General features: G+C 39.2%; 1 protein-coding gene across 4 annotated transcripts in view; it reads left to right on the top strand.

Moving 5' to 3' along the window:
- Nucleotides 1-25,416, top strand: part of LOC126273185 (armadillo repeat-containing protein 5-like) — a 233,335-nt gene that overhangs the window by 129,327 nt on the left and 78,592 nt on the right. For all 4 annotated transcript variants that reach the window (XM_049976704.1, XM_049976722.1, XM_049976712.1 and 1 more), the window contains 2 exons: nt 4,068-4,316; nt 10,498-10,711. In XM_049976704.1, coding sequence (XP_049832661.1) covers nt 4,068-4,316; nt 10,498-10,711 — 463 coding nt within the window. The remainder of the gene's footprint in view (nt 1-4,067; nt 4,317-10,497; nt 10,712-25,416) is intronic.

A 25,416-nucleotide genomic window follows, 5' to 3' on the forward strand; every position in this document is an offset into this window, starting at 1 on the left:
TGAGTAGGAAAGACAATTCTGTGCATTTGAATACAGCATTAGAAGAGTGCTTCTTGCCACAGTTACACCAGTAAAATATCTAGGCATAATGTTGCAAATGCTCTGTCTGGTCACAGTGCACACTTAGTTATGAGATAATGCCTTACAATATAGGCACTCATAGTGGAAATCAGTTAGAATAATTAATGGTTCCAGTACAGACATTTCTAAGAATAGTTTACAAGAGGGAATGAACCAAATGCTGACATAAAATTTAATGTATTCCATGAAAAATTCAAATCATTATTTGAAAAATTGCTTTCGTCATAAACTATTTAGAAAGGCGATTAACCAACCATGTAAAAACCACAGATCACTGGAGGCATTAAAGTATCTTGAGAAAGGGAGGAGTGGTATCTATTGGCAAGATCCTGCAGTAGTTGCACATTATAAAAACCACTCAAAATTACTAAGATGATTTATTAAAAAATCAAGGAACATGCCAGTAATTCCAACATCTGACTAAAGGCATATGGAATGTAATAAAGTGAGTAAAATGAGAGACAGGAAAACAATCCACAGGATGGGGTAACATCACTATTAATTTATGTAGGAGGTCTATACATGATCAGTCACAGATAGCAGGCTTGTTTAATAATCATTTCTTAAACATAATAGAAAATGTAGGCACAAACATTTTCAGAGAAAAGCAGTTTGTTGAACAAGCGGCTTATATAAAAGTCAATCATATGCATCTCTCATCCACTATTTCTTCTGCAATTAAGAAAATTATATATTCTCTGAAAAATAAAAGCTCAACTGGACTTAATAAGGTTTTCTACAGAGTAATAAAGATTTATTCCCATATAATAAGCACTGTCTTTTCTGTAATATGCAATGTATCACTAACTTAGGGTATTTCTCAAGAGAGATTGAAATAAGCCATTATTAAACCTATTTACAAGAAATGTTATAGGAGAGATGTCAATAATTATGGACCCATTTCTTGATTCATATCATTTTCCAGAATTTTTGAGGTCATGTTTTCTTGAAAAATATACCATATGAGGAACAATAATGTTCTCAGTAAATCACAGTTTGGATTTCGAAGAGTTGCATAACTTGAAATGCCATTCAGACATTCACTCACCACATTGTACAAGCACTAAATAACAAAATAACACCAGTTGGTATTTTCTGTAACCCATATAAGGTATTTAACTGTGTGAACCACAGTATTCTCGTGAATAAACTGAGATTTTATGGAATTGATGGTGTAGCAGACCAGTGGATACTGTCATATCTCACTAAAAATGCAAAAAGATTACTTAGTAAGTCAATTTAGGTAAGCAGGGGAGAGTTTTCTTACTGGGGAGAAGGCTCAGTCATACGTCCCCTGTTGTTTCTTGTATATGTAAATGATCTTCCATCAATCATACAACAAGCAGAATTACTCCTTTTTGGAGATGACACTAGTATTGGGATTAATTCAAACATACATACAGCAACAGAAGAAATGATATATAATGTTCTTAAAAGCATTAGTGAATTGTTTTCTGCAAATGGTCACACACCCAATTTCAAAAAGAGACAAAGTATTTAGAGTGACACATCTAGAGTTACTACACAATGACAAATATTACTCATGAAGAGAAAATAATAACTTGTATGGAAACTTCAAAATTTGTAGATATTTATATTTAGAGAATTTAACTTGGAAAGAAACACAATTTTAAAGTCCTAAAACAACTTAGTTCAGCCACATTTGCACTTAGAATCATTGCAAAGCTTGGGGAGAGAGAAATCAGCAAGTTGACATATTTTGCATATTTTTATTCAATAACATCATTTGGGATAATTTTCTTGGGTAACTCAACTTTAAGAAAGAAAGTGTTCATCGCTCAAAAATGTGCTGTAAGAATAATGTGTGGTGTTCACTCATGATCATCTTGTAGACATCTGTTTAAGGTGTTAGGCATCTTGAGTAATGCTTCACAGTATATTTATTTCCTCATAAAGTTTGTTGTAAATAATTCACTGCAGTTCAAAAGTAACAATGATGCATGTAATTACAATACCAGAAGGAGGAAATTACAGCCATTACTCCACATTAAGGTTGTCTTTAGCACAAGGGGGGGGGGGGGGGGGGGGGTTGCACAATGCTGTCACCAAAATTTTTTATTACTCACTCAATGATAGTTGTCTAACAGGCAGGAAAGTTAAATTTGAAAACAGACTGTAAAAGTTTCTCCCTGAAAACTCCTATTCCATAGAAGAATTTGTAGTATTGCAATACGTAAAAGGTGATTGGTAGGAATTATTAACTCAAATCATCATTTAAAAAATAGATGATCAGCATGTAGCCCTAACTTCATATGAAAGTGTTATTGGAATGTAAAATGACTTTTTCCACATCATTACAGTTAATCATACAAATGATTCACAGAACATAAAAAAGTAATGAAGTAACAAAGTATTCAGTAATGGCTACCACAATTGATAGTTGAGGTTGACAGTGTCATGAAGGATGTAATATTGATCTGACCTGTGCTGGTATCTTACACAGCCATAGTCCAAAATACTCCCCACTTAAAAGTGTCATATTAAAGTGTTTGCGCAATATAAGTTTTGTCATGTAAGTGTAAGAACCCAGTGGTCCCTGAAGTACCCTTTGGAATATGTTAGGTTATAAACCTCATAAGGTATTTTTACTGTATGCTTCTGTTGAAAGTAGCTAATGTACCGTTTAAAGAACTAGCTGTAATTTTAGCAAAGCAAAAACTATTAACAAGCAAAAGCTTTGAATTTGAGTGAACCAGAGTGTGACTCCTCCAGACAAGGCATCCACAGAGCAGTCAGTGTGTTAAACTGCAGTTTTTTGCCAAATAAATCTGCAGATTTTCACACTGTAAAGCTACAGACAATCACCAATAATGAGACAAAAATTCTGTTAATCTGAAACTTGTGCTTTCTTCTGAATTGTACAAAGTTTAACACTGCTGCTTTGCAGACAGTCAGAATCTGTCTCCATAGCTTCTACTAAACTTTTTGACATACTTAACTTGCAAATCCTATTCTGGTAACACCCAGTCCACACAATGTCCCTCATGTTGTCTCGCCCAGTCCCCGATATAATCATGCCCCGACTCTGTCTTCAAACACCATACACAAAAGTGTTTGCATTTATTGTTCTGTATCAGAAGTCATTTATAAAATTTATTTTCTTCATAAGTTACAATACTTCATTTAATTTTAAAGAAATTAATCAAACTAAGTAGGAGCCTATTTGTTTCCAAAGGTTTTTCGTGCTCAATCCAGAAGGTTGGCCATTTGTCTCAAACTATAATAGTTATTAGTGATTATTTAAATTAACTATATCTACGTCTTAAAATCAATCATTGTACTTCTAAGAAATGGGCATAAATCAGTTTCTTGATAGATACACAGTAATTAGCATTACTGTTTTCTATGGTAATCTATAACTTCCTCTTGTGATTTATTGTTACTTTACTCTAAAATCAGTTACTAAACTATAATGGCAAACAAGTATTTTGAATGTTGTATATGATCAAACTTTTCACATATCATTCACTGCCTTGTGAAGCACATCATTGAACGAAATCTTGAATATAGCTATGACTTTTTTAATGAAATTTATTAATTTCCAATGTAAATATTAAAATGCATTCTTTACTTTTGTCTTGATGTGGTCATGTATTATAGAAAGGAAAGCAATCCTGATTTGAACAATCTATATAATATTTTCTGAGTTGAACAATGTTTGCAGCTGTTAAATACTATCACTAGTGAGCTGAAGGTATCATGTTTTTATATTGATAGGGCATTAAAATCTGATATTATCTGGCAGCCACTGGGTATGCTCCTGGGTTGCAAACTTTTGGGGATGCCATCAAAAGCTCTGGTTCAGCACATGCTTTGTCATTCTTAGTGCTGGCTCATATGCTCAGGGCTTCTGGCAAGCGATACTGATGTTTGTGACTACTTATTGTGATCTGAAACATTTCTCTGTTGTATATCTGTTATTCTTATGGAATAGAAAGTACTTGCTTTTTTTCTTTTTTTAACAGAAACAGGAAATGCTTCTTGCCATTAGTCCAGCAAGGATTTGTGCTTTCTGTTCACTGCCGATGCATGTTGCCCCGACATAAAGACTGTGAGAAATGTTCAGGAGTTGAAGCATTTGGTGCCACAATATTGCAACAAATATCTGTACAGGCTGAATCATCATTTGGGACGGGTGAAATGGAACATGTTCTACATTGTGGAGAAAAGGAAGTTCGTGCAGTTCTTGCACTGAGCATACCTCACATTATCAAGTGAGATATCAAATTCTACTTGAACGTTTTGCAGTATTCTATTAGTTTTAAGTAAATTACATGATAGTTACATACCAGTTAATTATTTGATAGTTATGTAGCAGAGATTCATGTGTCTCCAGGGTTTTTCCATGTGTACAAACATACATTAATAAATCATAAATGGTTTATGAATGTGTGTTTATTATTACTAACTGAAATTTATTGTAGAACTCAATTAGTCTTTCTCCTGTCTTATTCCTACTACCAAGCCTATATTCTTCTGTAGTTCTGTCTTCTATTCTTTCCCCTCCTACTGCATCACAGTCACCCATGATTATTAGATTTTCATCTCTCTTTACCTACTGAACTCCACAATTCAGAGAATCTATAATTTTCATGTCAATATAAGGTAAACATGTTTATATGTTATTCAGTAGTGTGTGGGCAAGTCTACCCCACAATTAACCATAAACTATAATAGGAAAATACTGTGAGATGAATAGCAGTTGAAACAAATATGTCACGTTTCAGGAGGTTGTCTGTTAGCTGCTTCAGCATATAATTTATTTCCAGTGGAGTGTATTTTAACATATCATTTCCTGTCCATGCCTGTGTGTTTATTCTTTTTGCAATTGTGTATACTAGAACTGGTTTCCAGTATCAGTGTGGTGGACATTTTTGTTCATCCTGGTGATGATGAGCAGTTGTTTCCTAAATTGGTTGTGGCCTGGACCATCTAGGCTGGTTTTGAGGATGAGTAATTTTCTCATGACAGTGTTTTGCAGCACCTGGGGGAAATAAACACCTGAAGGTCCTGGCAGAAAGTACAACCTTATAGACAAATTCTAATAGCAGGTGCAAGAAATGCCTAATTCTGTTACTTTGGCTGACTAGCTGAAAGGAAAAATGTTAAAATCATTTTGTGAAGTAGTTTAGAGTTAGAGTAATCAGAGAGTCAGCTAGCAGCCCTTCTAGGAGGAACTCGTGTGCCCACTGGGGAAGATACAATGTTTTCTTAGCGTATTTCTGAAGTCAGGAGTAGGTGATCTTTTGTGATAATCGGAGTTATTTTTTGCAATACAAAAAACTGAGGAACTGAGGAACTGCATGTACATTCCTTTGTGCCGGCATGTATTTCTGGCCAAGTAATTACTGGTTTTCTAGGTGACTGTTGACTTTTGATGATTGTGCATATGCTCTGTGTGCAGTTACCTCATATTAAATTGTGGAGCCAAATAGCTAGCAAGATGATGATGTTTAGTGAATGAGATGGAATTTAGTGAGGTTAAATTGAAGGCAATAACTTACCTTTATTTCAGTTAACTTTGAGTTCAGCAGTCTTATCTGACTCTTTCTTTAGTGATTTGACCTGTATTCATGCTACTGTCAGGAATGTATGAATCGTTAGCAGTGTACATATTACATTCCAGTGATGGAGTCTCAAAATCTTCCAGAGAATAGTCAGATTGCTAAGTGGTTTTAGTACTGACTTGGGAGTAGTGAAAAGTTTGAATCATGCCTCATGGGTAAAAGCAAGGGTGACAAACCTTATTTAGACTGATTTAATTGATGTTGTAGTGTAGATAAATAATCCAGGTCCTCCAATAAAAGTTTGTGATTAAATCTGCAGAACAATGTTGTGCAATTTCTCACATGCACAGCTCATTGGTAAGAGGGCATGAAACCTGCCAGTGGCCACAAGAGTGAATTTATACAATGTCACAGAAGCCATGAGTCATGGATGAACAGAATATTTCAGTATGTGGCCCAAATTTGACAGTTTGGATAACAAAACAATAATGATGTTATGTAAGGAAAGGGCTCTGGACTGGATTTAGATCTTAGAAGAATGTTGTGACCAATGGCATAACCACAAATAGCTCCTCTAATCTTGATGAAGAAGGTGGTCACAGATTAGAGATCACTACAGAATTCGATCAGAAGACAAAACTTCATGCAGGTGCTGACTGGAAAGTCAGTAAGGGACGAATAGGGCACTGTGTGAAATGAATAATGGAATTACTAGTTGCAGATTTTTAAGTAGCTTTGGGTTAGCACAGCATATTTTGCTGTAATTAGTGGTAAACAGAAAAGTATGTCCAGCATCAATAAGGTGAAGGTAAGAGGCAAAGTCTGTGGTGCTCAATTTGCAAACAGGCTTCAAGCCTGACTGCAGGTAGAGTGCAGCCTTTGGTTCATTGTGACACTAGGAGGAGGAAGATGATGAATCATCACCCTGACCCTCTTTTATCCCCAGGAAAGGTCTCTGGTACTCTTATCTGATAGCAGACTGACATGGGGCTATCTTGGAGGGATTGAAATGAAGCAAATTCCCCATTCCTACCAGGCTTGAACCCAGGACTGCCAGAGTCTAGCATTCTACATGCTAGACCACCACAGTCACCCTGAATGAGTGAAAGAAGCAGAATTTTAGGTGACATTTTTGTAGCTAATTTGTTAATGCAGGATTTTTAAGATGACGCTCAGTGGCACATAACTAAATGAAAATAAAATAAATTTAGCTTCAGCAGGAAAACAAAAAGTATGAAAGTATCACACTATCCCTTTAAGGGGCTACATTACAATTAAGACAAAGATGCTCATCATTTAGTACTTGCATTCATGACTGTCGAGATGTGAAAATGTATCTGATCTGTGCCAAAATTCCAATACCTCCTCATTCTTAACGTACATATTGTGCTGTTATTGCCTGACTCCACTGATCTCTCTAACTTCTGCTTCTCCATTTTGGCCCACCTATTTCCCATTTTGCTGTACCATATTGCCAGTTCCACATTACTTTTGCTGTCTGCAAGCAAGGGAAAAAAAGCTGATCAGGTGTTTAAATAATTAAAGTAATGGATTTCCACAAGTAATATCAGCAATAATGGCTTGTTATCTTTATCTGTTGTAACAGTTTATAAACCTGCTTTAGCCAATATGTTGTGATACAAGTGATGGAAGAAATATTGCCTGCACAAATACACAAATTAGTTGACACATATCATATTTCACTGAGTTTGACCTTCCACAGTGCTACAGGAGGCATCTATTTTTGTGAGAAAAAGTTATTTATGTCACAGTTTTCATACTTAACCAGAATGTTTAGCTTGTGAATGAAATTAAATTTCAGAATTTTTACTGTAACAGCTGCAGATGCATGGTACAGTAGTAACAGGGTGCACCTTTTCTTTTTTTAATGGTTTATGCATGACACGGTGGAAAATTTCATGATTATGATTTGCAGGCTTACTTCTATCACTTATGTAGTGTAGTATAACATTTGAAAACTGATTAGTTGAATAAACGATAAAGTGAAGTCACATTGGGGAAGCGGGGGAGGGGGAGGAGAAAGAAAGAAAACTGGGGGGGGGGGGGGGGGGGGGCATGAAAAAAATTTGGAATTGTATCAGAATTCAACTCCTGTTGCTTACTAACTGCTTTGATGCCATTTGTTGCTTATTAACTTTTTGGAGGCCTCTCTGTTATTCTGTGAAGCGCACAGTCTCTGAATGTTTTCTGAGTCTGAGGGATGAGATTGCTATATTTAATATGAAACCTCCTCCTGGTTTAATAGGTTTTCTGGCATCTTTATTTTGTTAGACTGCTGAATTATATTGTCCAGAAACTTAGCATTTTCTCCACAATAGTGGGCTCATTGTGTTTCATTTTCTGTTATACTTGAGACAGTGGTTGGCAATAGCTGATTTGCTGATTGTTTTAGTTAGGAACTTGTTGATTTTCCTTACATGCCTCCTTGAAGTTCTAACTGTGTATCCTTCCTATGTAAGACATGTTGCCACTGTCTAGGAGCCCTATATTGTCTTTAATATTACAAGGATAAAATATAAATACTTTAAGAGTATAGGATATCATTCACCGAAATGCAGAAATGTTGAGTCATCGATATGCACACACAAAAGAGAAAGAGAATTTGTTAGCTTTCAGATTATATCCTTTCTTGAGCTGGAGGACGCGTGCGGGCACGTGCACACACACACACACACACACACACACACACACACACACACACACACACACACACACACACTTCCACACTTCTACATGCTTCCAAAAATCCTGGCCACTCCATTGTAGCTGGCTATTCTGCTCCCACTGGAAGAATGTTTGCTCTGGTTGACCAACACTTCCAATCAGTTGCTTGATACCTGGCCTCCCACATGACAAATACTTACCACTTCCTTTACAGACTCTCTGCCAACCCCTCCCCTAAACCTCTTGGACCCCTACTCATCAATGTAGATGCCACCTCCCTGTACACCAACATTCTTCATGCCCATGGCCTTACTGTGATCAAACGCTTCTTCTGCCAATGTCCTTTGGATACCTAACCCACAGTGTTATTCCTCATGCGCCTTACCAAATATATCCTGACACACAAGTTCTTATCCTTTGAGGGAAGTTATACCAACAAATATGTGGCACAGCCATGGGCACCCACATGCCAGCCTTGTTCTCCCAAAACTCTGAGCACCTAGTCTGGATCTCATTCACCTATGATAACTTTATGATCCGACTCAGAGCCAAGAGACCCTATTCTCATTCCTTCACAACCTCAACACCTTCTCCCCTATCCACTTCACCTTGTCCTCGTCAACCCAGTCTACCACCTCCTGGAACATTGACCTTCACGCGTATGATGGCTTTATCCACAACTCTGTCCACATTAAACCCACTAATTACCAACAGTTACATGTGCTTTGACAGCTGCCATCCTTACTACATTAAAAATCCCTCCCATACAGCCTGGCCATCTGTGGATGATTTATCTGCAGCGAGGAGAATTATCTTGCACAGTATGCTGAAGGTATCACTAAGGCTTTCATAGACAGGTGCTACCTAGCAAAACCTATTCCTAAAATAGAATTTATCCTCGCATTATATCCCTGTGGAAGACCCTAGAACAAGACCTGTGCAATCCTCCCACCCAACACATTGTGCTCCAGTCCTGTCACAGGCTTATCTTGCCCCATTAGAGGCTGGGCCACCTGTGAAAGCAGCCATATCACATACCAGCTCTGCTGCAAACACTGCACAGCTTTTTATGTCAGTATGACTATGAACCAGCTGTCCACCAGGATGAATGGCCACCATGAAACTGGTGCCAAGGACAAAGTTGACCATCTCATGGCAGAACGTGGCTGACCGTAACATGCTCGGTTTCAATGGCTGCTCCACAGTTTGGGCCATCTGGATCCTTCCCTCCACCAGAAGCTTCTCTGAGCTATGTAGATCCTTGCAACACATAAATTGCTCCCATAATTAACCTGGGATATATCTCTGACAACCCCCTGCCCCACACCTTCAACCTAACAGTTTTCACCTCTTTTGTTCTATCATCCCCTGGCTGTGACACTCGTGCATCATATGCCCAGTCCATGCACTTATCACCCCTCCCTCCTGCTTTCCTAGCTGGAAAACTATTTGTCTCTGTCTAAGCCACCAGCCATCCGTCGTCAAAGGGTTTCCTTTCCAATTTGTGTGTTCCTGTTGATGACTCAGTGCTTTGCGTATCAGTGAGTGGTCTCCTTTACTCTTGCTTGTGTACCTTATTCCATGCAAATGTGGCATGTCTTATGTCGTGCAGAGTATTGGATCAGATAGTCAGCGAAGTGTCATGCAGAAAAATATAATGTACAGTTTATCTGTACACCAAAAAGTACACCTCTAATAGGCTGTACTGAGAAAGCTGGAGAGATATCGTTGGCTCAGAAGGAAATTAGAATTTAATGAAAGAGAAGGAACATTGTCAGTGGATTACTGTGGAAAAGCCACTATAATTTATTTAGTTAGATTATAAGTTTTTAGATGTTGCTGTCAGTGTTTAAGATAGTATACGAAATCCGCACAGTGTTCGCAGTATTGTTGTGTGTACGGGCGTAGTTTTTCACAATTATCTTGAGAGATTCAGGAACTGTATTGATATTTTAGATAAAACTCATTTAACATTCCGTCTCAGTTGCACATTTTTTATCATATTGCATGTTTTGATCACTGTGGATTACCCTCAGAACTAAAATAAAGTATAACTAAGTAACTGCATCAGCAACCCATCTTGTCCATTCAGAACCACATATCGTAGTACTAGATGTACAACTGATAGAAACAATAAATGAGAATTATCTTAAGCATAGTTTTTATGTAGTCTCTTTACTGATGTTCTTTCCTTCTGTAATAGGAATACATCAAAGCTGCGTAAGTTGTTACTTGGATGCCATGCACTGGATATTATTCTATCAATTTTGGACAGTCAAGATATGGAAAAATGTTTGAAATATGCTCCCCACAGCCTCCATGCTCTATGCCTTTCACTCAGTATCAGCAATCCAGCTGAAAAGAGACATTTCAAGGAAGCATTAACAGAATTTAGTCGCTCAGTTAATGATTCTTCGGTAAGTACAAAAAGAAACCCTCTGTGTATCACTGTGTAGTGTTATATTTTGTCATCATAATGTCAGTAATTTATACTAAAGACAGCACTTTTATACTACACAACTTAAAAATAAACTTCAGTAGAAAATAAAAGGTAACATAGCATAACCCACAGTCAATAGAAAACAAAATGATATTAAAGAAATTGAAATTTTGTTTTAATATATACACTTGTACAAATTTCTATAGATGCCCTTCACTGTGTGTCTTCTGTGCTATGTGCTCTCTCTTCTCTCTCTCTCTCTCTCTCTCTCTCACACACACACACACACACCTACACACCTTAGAGCTACATTGTGCCAGCTGGATTGCTGTTTGACATGTAAACTGGGGTGAATGATTGTCAAGTCAAGTGATTGAGGGGAGAAAGGAGTCATGGAATGGGAGGGAGGGTTGTGGAAAGGTGGCTGACAGCTTAGAGAGAGAGAGAGAGAGAGAGAGAGAGAGAGAGAGAGAGAGAGAGAGAGAGAGAGAGGGAGGAAGCAAGCAGAAGCTTCAGATAGGAATGTGACACACAGCGGAGTAGGGTGGATTGGTAGGCCATGGCAGAACAGAGGAAAGAGAGGCTATGGGGAAGAAGGTGTGGGTGCAGGGGGTAAGTGGAGATTGAGGCTGAGGTCAGGTTTTCAGGAATTAAGAGTTTGTTGCTAGGATAACTGCCATCCACATAGCACAGAGAACTGGTGCTCTGGGGAAGGACTCAGATGGCAAGGGGTGGTGAGCACATTGTGCTTAGCAGCATGCTCTGGCACTGAGTGTTCAACTCTGGTCTTTGCCATGTTTTGGCGATGGCCGTTGATTTCTGTGGACAGTTGTTGGGTAGTCATGCTTACATAAAATGCTGTGCAGAAATTTCAACAGAACTGACATGTGACATAGCTGCTTTCACAGATGGCTCAGCCTCTGAAGATATTGGATAAAAGTGTGGTCCAATTGTAGTAGGGTATGTTGCATGAGTGAATCAGACAGGTCTTTTACTTGGGAGTGGGTTTGGCGTAGGGTTAGATCAGAATCTTGTGTAGTTTAGAGTTTGGGTGGGTACCAGAACCGTATGTTCCTCATTTCCACGTGTGATGATAGATTGTTGAAGCCCTGGCAAAGGAAATGATTAAGTTGTTTCAGTCTGGGATGATATTGGGTGATACAGTGCTACTTTGCAGCTGGTTCTCAGAGTTAGTGGGACTCGCACTCGGGAGGGCGACGGTTCAATCCCATGTCCAGCCATCGTGATTTAGGTTTTTCATCATTTTCCTAAATCGCTCCAGGCAAATGCCGGGATGGTTCCTTTGAAAGGGCACGGCCGACTTCCATCCCCGTCCTTCCCTAATCCGATGAGACCGATGACCTCGCTGTCTGGTTTCCTCCCCCAATACCTAGGTTTTGAGGATAGTGCCCATCTGTGAAGGTCTCAGTGAGATCTTCAGCATATTAGGAAAGGAAATTTTTGCCACCACAGATGCACTACACAGATTAATTAGTTGTGTATTTATGCTGAACTAAATTTTGGTTCTGTGTCCTACTGCTGTCATTTAGTTCATGCAGTGGGCATAGCACTTCACTAATCATATAACGTTAATGTATATTTGTTAAACTTTTGTTTGTATTCTCACCTTTTGTTTAGTGAGCCCATAACTGTTTTATAAATATCTGTTATTGATGGGTTAACTATCCATCATTCATTGTCACTTTCACCTGTACATCTCTCCACAACACACACTCTCTCACCTTCACTATTATAACATCTGTATTGTTAATTTCCATTCATACTCCTCCTCCACTCTACTTATTGGCACATGCACACATTTCTCATCATTGGCATTTACACTGTCACTCATTGCCTCTCCTTTATAAGCCTCTCTCACTCCTGTGGATTTGTAAGCATTGTTAATAACAGCACTAACCTTCTTTAGTTCATTCTTGAATATGTCGTTTGATTCAAGGTTCAGTAATATAAAGATCACAATATTCCTGATCAACAATGAAATTTCATCCTGGATGAGTTAATGTCGTCCAATTTCAAGAGGGCATCTGAAACCATGTGCTCACTTCCACACCAAACTAATAGCCCCATTCATATTACCTGCAAACATTGGTGATACGTTCTGTGAATTTCAGAAAATAAACAGTGCCTCTACTAATTAGTAATTTCTCTGTGGAAATATGAGCTGCTATGTTCAGTCTTATTCCATACATCACCTTTCACAGGTCTTCTTACATCAGATCGCTAGATCTGAATACCAGATTTATTATTTAATCATATCAAAAGGAAAATTAACCAGAGAAAACTATAAAATTATAAGACAGCCAGTACTTTGCCCGGTAGGAGAAATTTTTAGTACTACTAGTAGATTCATTTAGAAATCACAACACTATCATAGCATTGAGAATTGAGGGACAGGTTGGGGAAGTTTAAAAAGAGAGGGAGAGTTCATTCAGGCCACAACAAAGTTATGTACAGGAGGATAACATTGTCAACTGCTTCGTTAGTTTCATGTTCCATGGAACATTTTGCACAATAAATCATAGTGATGTGGAACGAGTCATTTTACATTATTGTCAGAACAATACAGCATAAGAATTGCTAATATGTTTCTGTTTATTTAAAAGATTTTGACTGAAAAGTGGGGTACCAACTGCCTCATTCTACCTTCCTCCGCACCTTTAAAAATTTTCCCAAAACTTTTTGCCTGTGAACATATTCATGCTTTTTTTTAACATAACACATCTCAGACTCCAACATAACTGTAACTTGCTCACACCCACCAGTCTATCATTGTAAGTCACTCATACCCATTTGCTCTCAGTTGCCCTTCTTCACTCACTCATTCACCTCAACTCATTGTCATTGTCTTTGTGTCTCTATGTCACTTTCACTTTTGTCATAGCCACAATCCCCGTCACTCTGTTCTACTACCACAGTATCCTCCTACTGTCACTGTCTCCTTCTTGCTTTCTCTCACTGCTAATATCTCATCCTTCCTTCCTCCTGCTGTTGTGTCTTCTCAATGTCACAATTTCTCTCTTCCTCATTGTTATTGCCATATACACTATCTCTCATTGTCACTTGCTATCACCCAGTTCCACTTTCTCTTCATTACTGCGCCCCCCCCCCCCCCACCAACCCCTCCCTGGCACTGTCTCTTTCACTCTATTCCCAACACTGTTCTGTCACTATCAAATATGTTCCACTGCCACTGTGTCCATTTCTTTCTCTCACACTGCCGTTGTCTCCTTCGCTCTTTCTATGTCACGACCACTGTCTTCCAATACTTATTACTTTTCTGTCTCTTTCCCACTGCCACTGGCCTTTCTCACCATAAAAACGTGTGAATGTATGTACATAAGAAAATTTTTGGGAAAATTTGTGAAGGTGCTGAGGAAGGTAGAATGGGGCATCTGGTACCCTACTTCTCAGTCACAGTCTTTTAAATAAACAGGAACATATTTTAATTTTTTGTGCTCGTATAGGAGCATTTTTCTGATGATCCCTCCTACAGCAGGGCATGCAACTCATATAAAAAGAAATGTATTAGTCAGTCAAATTTAGATAAATTGAAATAATGCATTTTATATGCAAATATTTTTGCATGTGCTTCAGTACAACATGGGGTTCCCAGATGATAACAGAGACACTTTACAGCATGTTTCACCATGCTTCGTCACTTTATAAACTGTTTTCATATCACACCAGTATTTTGTGTGTACAAGTAGGATAACTTTAAATATCCGTATCTTGGACACAGATGAAGATCTGAAGAAAATTTTCAGGATGGTTTGAGATCGATGTTTTAGAAATACATCATAAGAATTACAGCCATTTGCTATAAATAGCTGTCTCAGAATCCCTGGCTGGGTTTTGGTAACTAAAAAACAAATTTTTGGGGTGTTTCTCAATAACGCATAAAGGTTTTTGAAAATGGAGATATAGCTATTCTTCATAAATTTTGTAAATTGATGGTTGAGTGGAGGAAAAGAAAGGCAAGAGATGAGACTGTTGATGTCATCTGCATTGGCACTTTATGTGAAATCAGTAGTGATGAGTGAAAATGTCTGTCAGATTGGGATTCGAACATGGGACTACTTCTTACTAGGCATTTATGCTAACCACTGTGTCAACTGGACACAATGTATACTGCCATTGTGTGGACTATCTTGGCATGCCTCTCGGCTGACCTACATTCCCACCTAGTGCCACCTATCTGCAATCCTCATCCATGTCCTTCATGCTCGTTACTTTGAGATTCCTGCTGAGAGGTTTGCTGATGGAGTCCATTCATTTGTGATAAACAAAGTGTCAAGGTGTTGCAGTGGTTAATGCAACTGACCTGTAAGCAGGAGATCCTGGGATTGAATCCCAGTTGGGCATACATTTTTCACTTGTTGCTGCTGAATCCATGTAAAGCCCAAAGCAGCTAACATCAGTAGTCCCTTTGCTTCCTTTTCCTTTGTCCCCATCCACCTTCAATTTGCATATTATGTTTAATAGGTGCAGATTTCGCTTGGCATCTCTTCTTTCAGACATGCCAAAAAGAACAGGTACCACACATTCATATTCTAGATAAATGCCTGGAGAATATACTGTTAAGATTTGAACAGTTTGCTGTGGTTATTAATTACTTAGATTTCACCACATACTACTGGATTTCACATGCAGAAGTTGTGATTATTAATTATTTATATTTCATCTCATACTACTGCATTTCATGTGGAGAAGTAGGGTAACTTTGAACCTTTGTAACTTGAAGATGGATTAAGATATCAAGAAAATTTTCAAGGTTGCTTCAGATCAGAATCTTATAAGTATATCTTAAAGGTTGCTTAAGATCAGAATCTTAGTAGTATATCATAAAGGTTGCTTGCGATCAGAATCTTAGTAGTATATCATAAAAATTTCAGCTGTTTGCTGTGCATAACCATCTTGGAATCCTTGGCTGGGTTTTAGTGTAATGGGGACGATGGAAAGATAGTAAAAAAAAGCCTTCTTGTGGTGTTTTCTGATTAACTGCCCATGCACTAATGTTGCTTCCATAAGTCCCATCAAATCTGCTGTAAACCACAACAAATTCAGAAAGGACTAACTTATATTCTCGATTTGCTGAAGCAGGAGGAAGTTTGTAATATTCATACTTTGACCCTGTGCTGATGGATAGTGAATCTAAGACAATCCTTCTGTTGGATATTCAAATAATCCCTAGCCCAAGGGCTATCCTAAACATTTGACCTTACCTTTTTATCGTCAATAGAATCTGAGGCACTGGAAAATCCCATTTTTATGCTTGATGGTGTGGAACATATTAGATTTTGCATGCTGTCCCAATTGTACTGATTAATTTGTAAATATGGTACATGCTGGACACTTCTAAGTTCTTTTGAATTTGGCTCTAAAGTTTTTGGGTGTCTGGGATGCCCACAGAGAAGGTATTTATTTATACTTTATACCCACTGGAAAATTAGTAAATTCATAAAATCTTTGAGCAGTGATGCATATCAGAAAGACAAAGTGACAGGAATTGTTTCTGAATTAATGTATCAAAGTTCATTGAATTTATTGTATTTCCAAAATACGACAGCATATTGATATCAGTAATTAAATTTCCAACATGGGTGGATAACGAGAGTAGGGCACTAATTGATAATGTTTTCTTAGATGAAGCTCAAAGCAGAAAAATAACTGCGTACTCAGTAACAAGCCCTCTCTGATCACAATGCACAGTTAGCTAGGGTAAAGAAGATTGTTGCTAAAAGCTTAGATACTCCTCTGTGGAAATCGGAATAATTAATGACACCAGGCCAAGAAATGATCTGGGATGAAATTTATGATGAACTAAATGCTGACATAAAATTTAATCTATTCCATGACAAAAATTCATATAATTATTTGAAAAATGTTTTCCTCATAAACTAATCAGAAAGGACATTAAACAGCAATGTAAAAAAGAAGAAGAAGAATCACTAGAGGCATGAAAGCCTCTTGTGAGCAGAAAAGCGAAATATTTCAGTTGGCAGTGAGAAGTAAAGATCCAGCACAAACTACTCAGACTTACTAAGAAAATTATTAAAAAATCATGGAATGTGTACATTATGTAATTCTGACAACAGACATAAGCCTATGCGGAAGGAAGTGGAAATGAGAGACAAGACAGCAGGTGCAGGATAACATCACTATTGATTGAAATGGAAGGGTTATAAATGATCAGTAACAGGTAGCATGCATATTTAATAATAATTTCTTAAATGTTTAGAAAATATGGAGAGAAGCAGTTAAGAGAAAAATTCAAAGCAGTATATTAAAAAAACAAATCTCATAAAACTGAATCAAACGGATATCTCACTCAGTTCTCTTTCTGAAATTAAGAAAATTATATATTATCTGAAATAAAAGTTGTTTTTTATTTGATGTTTCCAACAATATACACTCCTGGAAATTGAAATAAGAACACTGTGAATTCATTGTCCCAGGAAGGGGAAACTTTATTGACACATTCCTGGGGTCAGATACATCACATGATCACACTGACAGAACCACAGGCACATAGACACAGGCAACAGAGCATGCACAATGTCGGCTCTAGTACAGTGTATATCCACCTTTCGCAGCAATGCAGGCTGCTATTCCCCATGGATACGATCGTAGAGTTGCTGGATGTAGTCCTGTGGAACGGCTTGCCATGCCATTTCCACCTGGCGCCTCAGTAGGATCAGCGTTCGTGCTGGACATGCAGAGCGCGGGAGACGACGCTTCATCCAGTCCCAAACATGCTCAATGGGGGACAGATCCGGAGATCTTGCTGGCCAGGGTAGTTGACTTACACCTTCTAGAGCACGTTGGGTGGCACGGGATACATGCGGACGTGCATTGTCCTGTTGGAACCGCAAGTTCCCTTGCCGGTCTAGGAATGGTAGAACGATGGGTTCGATGACGGTTTGGATGTACCGTGCACTATTCAGCGTCCCCTCGACGATCACCAGAGGTGTACGGTCAGTGTAGGAGATCGCTCCCCACACCATGATGCCGGGTGTTGGCCCTGTGTGCCTCGGTAGTATGCAGTCCTGATTGTGGTGCTCACCTGCATGGCGCCAAACACGCATACGACCATCATTGGCACCAAGGCAGAAGCGACTCTCATCGCTGAAGACGACACGTCTCCATTCGTCCCTCCATTCACGCCTGTCGCGACACCACTGGAGGCGGGCTGCACGATGTTGGGGCGTGAGCGGAAGACGGCCTAACGGTGTGCGGGACTGTAGCCCAGCTTCATGGAGATGGTTGCGAATGGTCCTCGCCGATACCCCAGGAGCAACAGTGTCCCTAATTTGCTGGGAAGTGGCGGTGCGGTCCCCTACGGCACTGCGTAGGATCCTACGGTCTTGGCGTGCATCCGTGCGTCGCTGCAGTCCGGTCCCAGATCGACAGGCAGGTGCACCTTCTGCTGACCACTGGTGACAACATCGATGTACTGTGGAGACCTCACGCCCCACGTGTTGAGCAATTCGGCAGTACGTCCACCCGGCCTCCCGCATGCCCACTATACGCCCTCGCTCAAAGTCTGTCAACTGCACATATGGTTCACGTCCACGCTGTCGCGGCATGCTACCAGTGTTAAAGACTGCGATGGAGCTCCGTATGCCACGGCAAACTGGCTGACACTGACGGCGGCGGTGCACAAATGCTGCGCAGCTAGCGCCATTCGACGGCCAACACCGTGGTTCCTGGTGTGTCCGCTGTGCCGTGCGTGTGATCATTGCTTGTACAGCCCTCTCGCAGTGTCTGGAGCAAGTATGGTGAGTCTGACACACCGGTGTCAATGTGTTCTTTTTTCCATTTCCAGGAGTGTATTAAAAATTTGCTCCCATATCATAATCTCTGTCTTTTCTGTAATATGTAATGTATCAACAACACAGGACATTTTTCCAGAGAGATTGAAATGCCATTATTAAACCTCTCTATAAGAAAGGTGGTAGGGGAAATATCAACAATTAACAGCATATTTAATTACTGAGACCATTTTCCAAAATTTTTGTGATGTGTTCTAAAATAGTAGTCCACATGAGTAACAACAATATCCTCAGTAAATCACAGTTTGGAGTTTGGATTTAAGAAGAATTGCTCAACTGATAAGGCCATTTACACATTCACTCATCAAAATTTACAAGTTTCAAATAACAAAATAGCACCAGTTTGTATTTTCTGTGACCTATCTAAGGTATTTGACTGTGTGAACCACAATATTCTCACAGATAAACTGAGATTTTATGAAATAGATGGTATGGCCAACAAACGGATTATGACATGTCTAACTAATGGAATGAAGAAAGTTTTACTTTGTAATTCAACCGTCTTAATCAGGAGAGATGCCTTTGACTGGGAAAAAATCATTTATGGGGTTCCCCAATACTCAATATTTGATCCACTGTTGTTCTTCACGAAGATATAGGTCCAACAATGTTTAGTTATGGAGCTATGGCAAATAAAAGATTTTGCCTGAAATTTAGCAACTTTGCTAATATGAAGCCATCAAAAACTGTAAGAGGTTAAAGTAAAGCACAATTTCCATTTATTTTGTTGTTATTGATCTGGTGAATCTAATACAACACATCCCAGACATGTATCTGTGGTAGTTTTCCAGAACATCGGAAGAAGCAAAGACGTGTTGTGTTGTGTTGTTGTTGTCTTCAGTCCTGAGACTGGTTTGATGCAGCTCTCCATGCTACTCTATCCTGTGCAAGCTGCTTCATCTCCCAGTACCTACTGCAACCTACATCCTTCTGAATCTGCTTAGTGTACTCATCTCTCGGTCTCCCTCTACGATTTTTACCCTCCACGCTGCCCTCCAATACTAAATTTATGATCCCTTGATGCCTCAAAACATGTCCTACCAACCGATCCCTTCTTCTAGTCAAGTTGTGCCACAAACTTCTCTTCTCCCCAATCCTATTCAATACCTCCTCATTAGTTACGTGCTCTAACCACCTTATCTTCAGTATTCTTCTGTAGCACCACATTTCGAAAGCTTCTATTCTCTTCTTGTCCAAACTATTTATCATCCATACAAATACTTTCAGAAACGACTTCATGACACTGAAATCTATACTCGATGTTAACAAATTCCTCTTCTTCAGAAATGCTTTCCTTGCCATTGCCAGTCTACATTTTATATCCTCTCTACTTCGACCATCATCAGTTATTTTACTTCCTAAATAGCAAAATTCCTTTACTACTTTAATTGTCTCATTTCCTAATCTAATTCCCTCAGCATCACCCGATTTAATTTGACTACATTCCATTATCCTCGTTTTGCTTTTGTTAATGTTCATCTTATATCCTCCTTTCAAGACACTGTCCATTCCGTTCAACTGCTCTTCCAAGTCCTTTGCCGTCTCTGACAGAATTACAATGTCATCGGCGAACCTCAAAGTTTTTATTTCTTCTCCATGAATTTTAATACCTACTCCAAATTTTTCTTTTGTTTCCTTTACTGCTTGCTCAATATACAGATTGAATAACATCGGGGAGAGGCTACAACCCTGTCTCACTCCCTTCCCAACCACTGCTTCCCTTTCATGCCCCTCGACTCTTATGACTGCCATCTGATTTCTGTACAAATTATAAATAGCCTTTCGCTCCCTGTATTTTACCCCTGCCACCTTTAGAATTTGAAAGAGTGTATTCCAGTCAACATTGTCAAAAGCTTTCTCTAAGTCTACAAATGCTAGAAACGTAGGTTTGCCTTTTCTTAATCTTTCTTCTAAGATAAGTCGTAAGGTCAGTATTGCCTTACGTGTCCAACATTTCGACGGAATCCAAACTGATCCTCCCCGAGGTCTGCATCTACCAGTTTTTCCATTCGTCTGTAAAGAATTCGCGTTAGTATTTTGCAGCCGTGGCTTATTAAACTGATAGTTCGGTAATTTTCACATCTGTCAGCACCTGCTTTCTTTGGGATTGGAATTATTATATTCTTCTTGAAGTCTGAGGGTATTTCGCCTGTCTCATACATCTTGCTCACCAGCTGGTAGAGTTTTGTCAGGACTGGTTGTCCCAAGGCCGTCAGTAGTTCTAATGGAATGTTGTCTACTCCGGGGGCCTTGTTTCGACTCAGGTCTTTCAGTGCTCTGTCAAACTCTTCACGCAGTATCGTATCTCCCATTTCGTCTTCATCTACATCCTCTTCCATTTCCATAATATTGTCCTCAAGAACATCACCCTTGTATAAACCTTCTATATACTCCTTCCACCTTTCTGCCTTCCCTTCTTTGCTTAGAACTGGGCTGCCATCTGAGCTCTTGATATTCATACACGTGGTTCTCTTCTCTCCAAAGGTCTCTTTAATTTTCCTGTAGGCAGTATCTATCTTACCCCTAGTGAGATAAGCTTCTACATCCTTACATTTGTCCTCTAGCCATCCCTGTTTAGCCATTTTGCACTTCCTGTCGATCTCATTTTTGAGACGTTTGTATTCCTTTTTGCCTGCTTCATTTACTGCATTTTTATATTTTCTCCTTTCATCAATTAATTTCAATATTTCTTCTGTTACCCAAGGATTTCTAGCAGCCCTCGTCTTTGTACCTACTTTATCCTCTGCTGCCTTCACTACTACATCCCTCAGAGCTACCCATTCTTCTTCTACTGTATTTCTTTCCCCTATTCCTGTCAATTGTTCCCTTATGCTCTCTCTGAAACTCTGTACAACATCTGGTTCTTTCAGTTTATCCAGGTCCCATCTCCTTAATTTCCCACATTTTTGCAGTTTCTTCAGTTTTAATCTACAGGTCATAACCAATAGATTGTGGTCAGAGTCCACATCTGCCCCTGGAAATGTCTTACAACTTAAAACCTGGTTCCTAAATCTCTGTCTTACCATTATATAATCTATCTGATACCTTTTAGTATCTCCAGGGTTCTTCCACGTATACAACCTTCTTTCATGATTCTTGAACCAAGTGTTAGCTATGATTAAGTTGTGCTCTGTGCAAAATTCTACTAGGCGGCTTCCTCTTTCATTTCTTAGCCCCAATCCATATTCACCTACTATGTTTCCTTCTCTCCGCTTTTCCTACACTCGAATTCCAGTCACCCATTACTATTAAATTTTCGTCTCCCTTCACTACCTGAATAATTTCTTTTATCTCATCATACATTTCATCAATTTCTTCATCATCTGCAGAGCTAGTTGGCATATAAACTTGTACTACTGTAGTAGGTGTGGGCTTCGTATCTATCTTGGCCACAATAATGCGTTCACTATGCTGTTTGTAGTAGCTTACCCGCATTCCTATTTTCCTATTCATTATTAAACCTACTCCTGCATTACCCCTATTTGATTTTGTGTTTATAACCCTGTAGTCACCTGACCAGAAGTCTTGTTCCTCCTGCCACCGAACTTCACTAATTCCCACTATATCTAACTTTAACCTATCCATTTCCCTTTTTAAATTTTCTAACCTACCTGCCCGATTAAGGGATCTGACATTCCACACTCCGATCCGTAGAACGCCAGTTTTCTTTCTCCTGATAACGACATCCTCCTGAGTAGTCCCCGCCCGGAGATCCGAATGGGGGACTATTTTACCTCCGGAATATTTTACCCAAGAGGATCCCATCATCATTTAATCATACAGTAAAGCTGCATGTCCTCGGGAAAAATTACGGCTGTAGTTTCCCCTTGCTTTCAGCCGTTCGCAGTACCAGCACAGCAAGGCCGTTTTGGTTAATGTTGCAAGGCCAGATCAGTCAATCATCCAGACTGTTGCCCCTGCAACTACTGAAAGGGCTGCTGCCCCTCTTCAGGAACCACACATTTGTCTGGCCTCTCAACAGATACCCCTCCGTTGTGGTTGCACCTACGGTACGGCCATCTGTATCGCTGAGGCACGCAAGCCTCCCCACCAGCGGCAAGGTCCATGGTTCATGGGGGGAGGAGCAAAGACGTAATTTCGTAAAATTTTTAATTTATTAACAACTTGGCTCCATTTTTTTTTAAATCAAGACAATTTACAAAGTTTTCAACGGAAGTTGTAGAGAATTTAATTTTGAAATAGTGATGGTAATAATGTTAACTGAAACTGTACGAATGTGTCAGATAACCTACTCTTATTAATACCACAGCACAAGTGAATTCTTGTTAAACCAGAGAAAATAAAGCTCATTGTTAAGGAAGTTGTACAGTGTACATACAATTTCACAATCCATTCACGATAAATGCTCAAAAATGTCTCCACCGAGTTCAATGCATTTAGCTGCACTTGTATGAACAGATTTTGTTTCTTGTTTCAGTATTGTTCCTAATTTTGTCTATTGCTTCTCTGGATGTTCTGCAGAACTATTGCTGATTAGATATTAGGGATCCACTCCTGAACTGATTCATAGAGTTGAATCTTTCAAAGGAGTGAACAATCAGTGATTCAGAAAAAAAGAACGGTAGCTCCAAACATTCCCCACAGCAGAGAGAGAGAGAGAGAGAGAGACGGAGCATATCAGCGGAGTCTCTGGTCAGAGCACACTACACGCCATACAACACAGCCAGCGCCGGCCTCTGCCCTGCTCCTACCTTGGCTGCCTGCATTGTGCAGTGACCCATTGGATTTTGTGTTTCACATATGCCGTGCCGTCTCTGTGCTTCCTCTGCCGTGTGCAGTGTCTGGCTCAGCTTAACTTAGCATCGCACTCCGTCTGCGATCGTTTCAGTCGCACGTCCTGCCCTCTGGGCAGTTGATGCGAGCAACAGGACAGAGAGCCTCCTAGTGGAGAACATAAGAACTACTTGTAACAACATGCTCGCAAGAGAACGGACGATTTGTCTCGGAGTGGGTGACTGGTGGCTGTTCACGGCTCCCCCCACCCTCGGAACTCGCCCGCTCAACGCTCATCCCACTGTTCTTGACTCTAGCCAGAGCGTTGAGCAAAGCAACTCAGGTGTCACTCTGGTCTCTGCAGTCTTAGCTCATGCGGTAATACAACTCGCGGCTTGACTTGCTTGACTCAGCGCCTCTGCATCGGAGTTCGTCTCTACTGGATATTGTTCTTCGTAGTAATACCGCTATGTATATTACATTATTATGTTATGTATACATCATTTGTTTTTATTTTATTTTTATTTGTTTAAACTGTTCAGATTAGGTTCCCGATGACTCCTCTTACTATAGGATTTTTATTATGGACACTAGAATTTACACTTTAATTACGAGCCAACTGATAAACGTGTTGCAAAATGTGATAGACCAATATTTTCCTAGTTTTATTCTGCGTAAGGCTATATGCAGCACTTTAGTCTTACAGTCAATTTTTTTTTCTTATTCTGGTACCGATTTTGCGATTTTAGGTGTCTTCGGAAGGAAACCTTCACTTTAAAAATATATGGCTTGTGATGTATTTGTACGAGGTTAATGAAATTTTAATACATTATAGCCAAATATATTGTTAATGTAAATCTCAAGTTACAACATTTTCCGATCACCCAAAAAACCACGATAGTGCAAAATAAATCAATAATCAAAACCTTTGTCAGATCGTGGAAATTTCAATAAACAATACAAAATTCTTAATCATTATCTGTGTACTTCAAAATAGGATCGAATAAGTTCAAAATACAGGTTTAGTACTGGAATAAACCAAGTTTAAAGGGCAATGTGCCTTCCATTTATTTTCTATTGTGAATGAGTGGTGAGTCATGAAAAAGAGCTAGTTCATTTCAGGGAGTGAACAGTTCTGATCAGATTTCTGAAAAGAGCAGTTTTGCCCATATCTACTGCTGATACATGTCTGAGACATGTTTTATTAGATTTGACATGGAAATTGTGCTTTACTTTAAGCTCATACAGTTTTGCGATGGCTTCATATTAGCGAAGTTGCTAAATTTCAGACAAAATCTTTTATTAGCCATACCTCTGTAACCAAACATTTGCAGACCTTTGTTTATATGAATTTGTTTCTTTAGTTATACTTGTTGAATAACAATTATAAAATATTTGCCTATCTTCGTGAATCACCGTGTACATAAACGGCCTCCATTTAGTATACAACAAGCAGAATTAGTTACTTTTAGAGATGACACTAGGATTGTAGCTAATACAGATGTACATACACCCACAGAAGAAATGATCAATAATGTTCTTAAAAGTATGATTGATTGTCTTTTATTGTGTACAGTTTCACTCTTTTTTTTTATTTATTTATTTAAAGATGAAGAAGAAGAAGAAGAAGAAGAAGAAGAAGAAGAAGATATACATGGTGGAGAAAAATTGTGTGATGAAATTTTAACCCTGGATAGCTGATGCCAGTAGGAACCAAAATTACTAATGTTGTGTAGGTCGACAACGTACAATTATTAAACAGCGGAAACTTAGTGTCAAACGCTCCAATTGGCCGTGGGATTGTCCTGTTTCCAGATGCTCCGGACGTTGGGGCAGTGATGAGGCAAGGGACGTTTGTATGTGTGAACCAACAACCATAGTGCTGTCCATCAACTAATGAACAGCAACGGGGCAATCCCACGGCCAATCGGAGTGCGTGGTGCCAAGTTACTCTAGTTTAAAAATGGTACGTTGTCGACCTACACAACATTAACAGTTTTGGTTTTTACTGGCGAGGGTTAAAATTTGAAGACACAATTTTTCTGCACCCTTTATTCAGTTATGCACATCTAGAGATACTACACAAATAATAAAT

The sequence above is a fragment of the Schistocerca gregaria genome, chromosome 1, assembly GCF_023897955.1.
Source record: "Schistocerca gregaria isolate iqSchGreg1 chromosome 1, iqSchGreg1.2, whole genome shotgun sequence".
Classification (NCBI taxonomy): domain Eukaryota; kingdom Metazoa; phylum Arthropoda; class Insecta; order Orthoptera; family Acrididae; genus Schistocerca; species Schistocerca gregaria.